Genomic DNA, 6,000 nt, shown 5'->3' with positions numbered 1-6,000 from the left:
CCAGACCAGCCTAACTTGGTGGATGAGCACAGGTTGCTCTGCTGATGTGGTGAGGAGATGGCAGCAACATCTGTTTTGTGCAGGCAGTGGGGACACACCCAGTATACAGTGTGTGACAGTCCCTTGTATTCTGCAAGGGACTGTCTTTAGAAGGTATTTACAAACCTCCATGGCCAGTCGTAAGAAGCATGTGATACTTGTTACATCAGTTCCACTGGCTACCTCTCTTTTTCTGACAATAATTCAAAGTGTGGTTTATGATCTATAAAGTTTACATGGTCTGAGATCAGACTTTCTGAAAGACTGCAATCCTAGTATGGGCCTTTCCCAGTTTTAAATGCAATGATATTTCTAAGGATGATATCACTTCCTTTATCAATTGTAACCATAGTTTTTCCTGACTAACTGCTCTCTGGTGTTCATCTCAGGCCTCAGCATGATGATGTAGAACTTGGGAAGGAAGATACAGCCCAGCAAGCCAGCACCAGAGGCCAGGATGGAGAATATTTCCACAGCCACCATATATTTCCCTTTGGTGCTCAGGTACGTGGGCACGAAGGACACCCACACACTGCAGAAGACCAACATGCTGAAGGAGATCAGCTTGGCTTCATTGAAGCTATCAGGCAACTTCCTGGCCAGGAAAGCCACCGTGAAGCTGATGGTGGCCAGAAAGCCCATGTAGCTCAGGACAAGGTAAAACATGAGGTCTGAGCCTTCGTTGCATTGAACAATGATCTGACTGATCTCAGAGTGCATGTCAAACTCTGGGAAAGGGGGAGAAGCTGCCAGCCACACCACACAGATGCCAGCTTGAATGAGTGAAGAGAGAACAATGACAGATGCGGCCAGTCTCTTCCCCACCCATTTCCTCATCCTGTTTCCAGGCTTTGTGGCCATGAAGGCCAACACCACCGTGATGGTCTTTGCTAAGACACAGGACACAGCGATGGAGAAGACAATGCCAAAGAAAGTTTGCCTGAGAAGGCAGGTCACCCTCCCAGGTTTCCCAATGAAGAGGAAGGAGCAGAGGAAGCAGAGCAGCAGGGAGGCGAGCAGGGCACACGTGATGCTCCAGTTGTTGGCCTTGATGATGGGGGTGTCACAGTGCAGACTGAAGGTCCCAGTGACCACAGCTGTGATCACAGAAAGGAAGATAGCTAAGGACACCAGAGCTGCTGACAATGGTTCCTGGTAAGAGAGGTAGCTGATTTCTTTAGGAATACACTGGTCCTGCTTCTCATTTGGATACTGATCTTCTGGGCACATCTCACATTGGTCTGCTTCTGAAACGAAGAAGCAAAGCCTCAACATTTCCAGAATACTCCAAAATCTTTGCTTTCATCTAATCTGATCTTTCAACAAATAAGATATATTGCATGGGCCCTCCTTCTGGCACCATCTGTGATAGTTGCTTGCTCAGGTCGCCCTGTGCACAAGGAAATACATGTATCTGTACTCAGAACATACCTTAGACCTGAATATAGAACCTCTGGATTATTTTTAAAGTAACTTTGGACCCTCTCACTTACCCAGCTGCATTGAAATCCCCCCTTTGGGGCACTCACGGCAATCGTAGCAACAGACTTGCTTCCCCTGCTGGACAACCCTGCTCTGACCGGGGTGGCAGCTCTCCACACAGGTGGACCTGGGCAGCATCTAAGTATAGCCAATTACAGGACAGCAGGGTTAGAAATGGCTTCAAGACAGCTTCTTAGAAGTTCCCTGGCTTTCAGCAGAGGTCAGATACCATTTCCCAAGAGGGACATCACACTAATTTAGTTATGCATTCTTTCTTCAAGACAATGGTGGACCAGAGACTTCAACAAAAGTCACCTAAGCAGCCATCTCAGCAACAACTACTAGGAGGCCCCAGCATCTTTGACCCTTCTTCGAAAAGTCTCTCTTTGATCATCTCAGTACTATCAGTATGCGACCTGAAATAAAAAGGTTCTTTCCTTCTCAGGTGTAAGTCTCAGTTTTCAAACAGGAATAGAGGCTATTCTTGGGTCCAGCAAGAAGTATCAACCATCATTACCAGTAGCTGGCATGTGTTTTTGAAATGGGGCTGATGAGAAAGATGAGGATAAAAAAAACCCCATCCATCCCACCTGATTAAACTGTTGATTCCACACAATGGCACTCCCATTAATGGTGAACCCATCTTCTGGAGTAGCTTGAGGGTCCACCCTTCCAGCTTGAACTCTCTGGAATGATCCATTGGGGAAGGTGACCAAGTTGTTGAGATCGTATCCACCTGCCAGGTCCCCGTTGTCATCAAAGAAGATTTCTTCCTCAGCACTATTATTAAAGTGGATGCTTCTCAGAAAAGAGTGAAGCTGGATTGGAAGAGAAAAAAAATACACTCTATCATTTGTCTATTTATTAATTTAAATGCTAAACCACCCTTTCCCATTCAGTAACTACGTGGTGTAACAATGAGAAGGGGTCAGTGTTATTTTCTTGGAATTTGCTGAGTTGTGACATCTAGGAAGCTTCCAGATGAAGCATTTATTAGGCGATCTTCATCTTTCATCATAGACTTTAATGCCATGGGGGCCAAGGCAGGCAATGTTTTCTTCCTTTTGTAACTCTCCCAAATCTTCCTACTGCTTTCTCCATCTTTTCTGGAACAATCTTTCCGTCCATTAATGAGGGAAGCATAGATTTACTCCACAATGGCTTTGGATAGTGGCACTGAATATTTTCTGTACTGAAGCATCCTTAGACATTCAGTATTGATTTTCCAAAATAGCAGTGCCACCAAAGATGAACTTGCAAGTGCCTTGGCTTGCCAGGTCTTCAGAAGTACTCCATCGAAGCCGAGATGCAAGATGAGAAATCAAACATATAGTGCAATCATGAAGGGCATCCATGACTCCTCAGAGATTAGATGGAAAGGCATCAGCATAAGGAATCCCATTTTTCCCCAAGCACCTCTCTTCAATTCAAAGGGGCACTAGAGCATCTTTTTCAGCAATGTGAGTTGCAAAAAGGGATCACTGCAAAATTCTCCTGTTTAATAAATGGCACTTTTGGAACTTAGAATATAAAACCTGGTATCAATGATTTCATTGCTCCACAACTGTGCACAGTTCACACTGATGTGATCTAAACTGTGCTTAGCAGAGCATATTAAAATACATTGGGAATTTACACATGTGTGCATTTTACTCCGAGATGCATTGTGGCTCACTATTCTCCCTCCCCCTCTCCTTTCAATGTTTTAGTTAAAAATAAAGAAAAAAGAAAATGAAAAAGAAATGGATGTGCTATATTCAAGTTGCCAAGGAAGTGTTTTTAAAGGTATTCTCACTGATCACAGATCAATGAAGACATCAGAGTTGAGTTACAGTATCCCAGCGTTTAGGAGCTTGATCTTACATAAGATAGTCTTAAACTCTAGTTTAATCCAGCAAAGTTTTTACATTGCTGAATAAATGGACTCACATACCATTCACCTAGATGCGATAAACATAAAATTCTCTTTGAAGTTCTGCCATGAAAACTACAAGGATATGTCAAAGTTTTATGAAACTGCAGTCTAGCTTATCACAGTCATTCTTTGTGGAGTACGTTTTGTTTACCAGACTAACAGACTGCAACAAATGTGACTCCTCCATAAATTAATTTGGTAGATGTCCTGATGAACGGAAACCCAATTTCGTTTGAGGCAACATTAAGCAATAATGCCCTCTTGCTTAGATTGCTTTAAAAGGGGATAAGGAAGATTGGGATACGAGATGTCTAACATTGGTTCCCACTTGGTCTCTGCCATAGGAAGAGGGTGAGATCTTCCTTTTTAGTCATGCTGCATATGTTGAATTTGGTGACAGACATCTCCCTCATCTGTGTTGATTTATTTATGATCTGTGCTTTTTCCCCCATTTTCCTTCACTCCTAAGATGTTCTGCAATTTGTCTGTACTGCAACTACCTGCCATGGGTGAACTTGCTGGAGGTTCCATCTTTCCCCAGATCCTCTTGATTTCTCCTTGGTCCCCACCAACTCCATGGCATGGAGAGCATGTGCCACACCATGGACAGCATTGTAGACACTGTAGCTTTGGCCAGACATGTCCATCTCAAAGGTAGATCCAGGAAGGCTCCCCAGCTGTTCCTCCCCAGTGCAGATTTTCAGGTTAGGGAAGAAACGACTATGCTCTGGCAATGAACAGAGAAATGCAGTGAACCAGAAATGCTTGATGAAATAAATATTTGATTGAAATGGACGTATACTCTCAAGGAAGTTCTGAAACCCTGGCACCACTGCTGAATGGAGACTGAATGACAAGGTGCCATTTAAGGATTTGGGGGGAAATTTGTCCTTATTCAATATAGCAGGGATATCCCATTCAGCAGTTGTGATCCACACCCTCTCTAAAGGGTTGGTGTGAACAAACTCCGTCCAGTAGAACATCATTCTCAAAACCTCCAGAGAATGATTGTCACCATAGATGAGGGTCACATTGATTTCACTCCACAAGAGGGTCATTTGAATCGGTCTCCATTTTTCTTCAAATAATTCATCTGGTAAAAATGGTGTCACTGTTGGGATCATGTGCATCCAAGCAATGCAAATCTCACTCAGCAAAAGCCTTGGTCTCAGGGACCGAAGGAATGTTTCTCCACCGTCATTGTCTGAAGCAATGAGGCCAATCCAGGTCCACCCAAAATGCTTGAGCAGCTGCACGATTCCGACATACTGAGCCTCTTCATTGGGGACCATCCGGTAGAAAGAAGGGAACTGAGTTTTCTCCTTTAGGGCTGGATCAAAGGAGCCATAGCTGAGCTAATGGGGAAGATACGATGGCTTTTAATCTGAAAGCAAACATTCCTTTTGCCTCAAACATAAACTGACTTCAAAGAAATGTCTGTTGAGAACAACATCCTGATCTCATGGAAGTGGCCCTTCATGCAAACACTGTGTTTTCTAACATTCTACATCCTACTAAACTTGGTTTAAACTGTGAGTAGTCAGATTGTAGTATGATGCTAAGCAGGAGGAAACTGCCTTTCTCAGCATTGACACTTCTGTAGCAACACTGAGATACAGGACAGCACTCTAAGTGGAATGGATTCTAACTTACAGGAAGCTCCAAACATAGAGCCAATTATGCATTCAGAGGACCAGGCAGAGAGTTTTACCTTTCACACTTTTCAAATAGATGCAGCGTCTCTCACTTTCATTCGCTGAATACATACCTGTGGTATCTTGTAGGTAGTAAAGAGTTTGGCCATCTGGATGGAGTTTTGGGAGGTGAGCCCACCAATAACAGCTATTAATTCATCATTTCTGGCACAGTTATAATTGACAGGATCCCCATGCTCCGTAAACAGAAGTTTCAGAGTGTTCAGACCGGTGAGCACGGAATTAAAAACATTCTCATAGATCTTGGATCCCAGCGTGGTGTTGGGTAATACTTCAGCATCCTTGTTGATCTCATCAATAGCAAAGACAAAGGCAAGGACATGCTGATAGTTTCGATGGACCATGCTGTAATAAGATTGCTACATTATCTTGATATCAGAGATGCCATGGCATTACTGCTTGCATTGTGATTTGCTCCTCTAATTATGTTGGGTTTTGCTACAGGTACTATAGAATAATCTTGCTCAAATAGCAGATGTGAGGAAGGACTCCTAAGAATGCTGAACAAAAATATGAAAGTCACACAGTCTATGAGATCCAGTGGTGTGCAGTGGCTAAAAAGTGCTCAAGTCAATGATGAGCAGGTTTCACTGCAACCCTTCCTGTGAAAGGCTCTTCAGCCATTAGGAATGGAGTGAGGGGGTTACCAAAAAAGATAATAAAAGTCAGGTAACCATCAAAGGATTTCTGATTCAGGGAAAGCAGGTGAGTCCAAGGTAAAATGGAATGGACATCAGGTGAACCTGGAGTCCGCAAACAAGGACCTTGGCAGTTTCTGCACCCTGTTCTGTATCTAAATTTTACAGGAGAAGAACACAGCATTGGTGGTTAGGAAACTAGCATTATCTA

The 6,000-nt window shown here is 43.5% G+C and overlaps 1 protein-coding gene across 1 annotated transcript; it reads right to left on the bottom strand.

Annotated features, from left to right (window-relative positions):
• Positions 1–375: 375 nt before the first annotated feature.
• On the bottom strand, positions 376–5,495 carry LOC123028423 (vomeronasal type-2 receptor 26-like). The gene is made up of 5 exons (XM_044440188.1): positions 5,205–5,495; positions 4,375–4,791; positions 2,112–2,339; positions 1,533–1,659; positions 376–1,286 (listed from the first exon to the last, which is right to left on the bottom strand). The coding sequence occupies exons 1-5, from the start codon at positions 5,493–5,495 to the stop codon at positions 376–378; spliced, it is 1,974 nt and encodes a 657-aa protein (XP_044296123.1).
• Positions 5,496–6,000: the final 505 nt, after the last annotated feature.

This window comes from Varanus komodoensis, unplaced genomic scaffold (genome assembly GCF_004798865.1).
Source record: "Varanus komodoensis strain SLA01 unplaced genomic scaffold, ASM479886v1 scaffold368, whole genome shotgun sequence".
NCBI classification, from domain to species: Eukaryota; Metazoa; Chordata; class Lepidosauria; order Squamata; family Varanidae; genus Varanus; species Varanus komodoensis.
The sequence above is the reverse complement of the archived record's forward strand: the minus strand, read 5'-3'. Positions and strand labels throughout refer to the sequence as shown.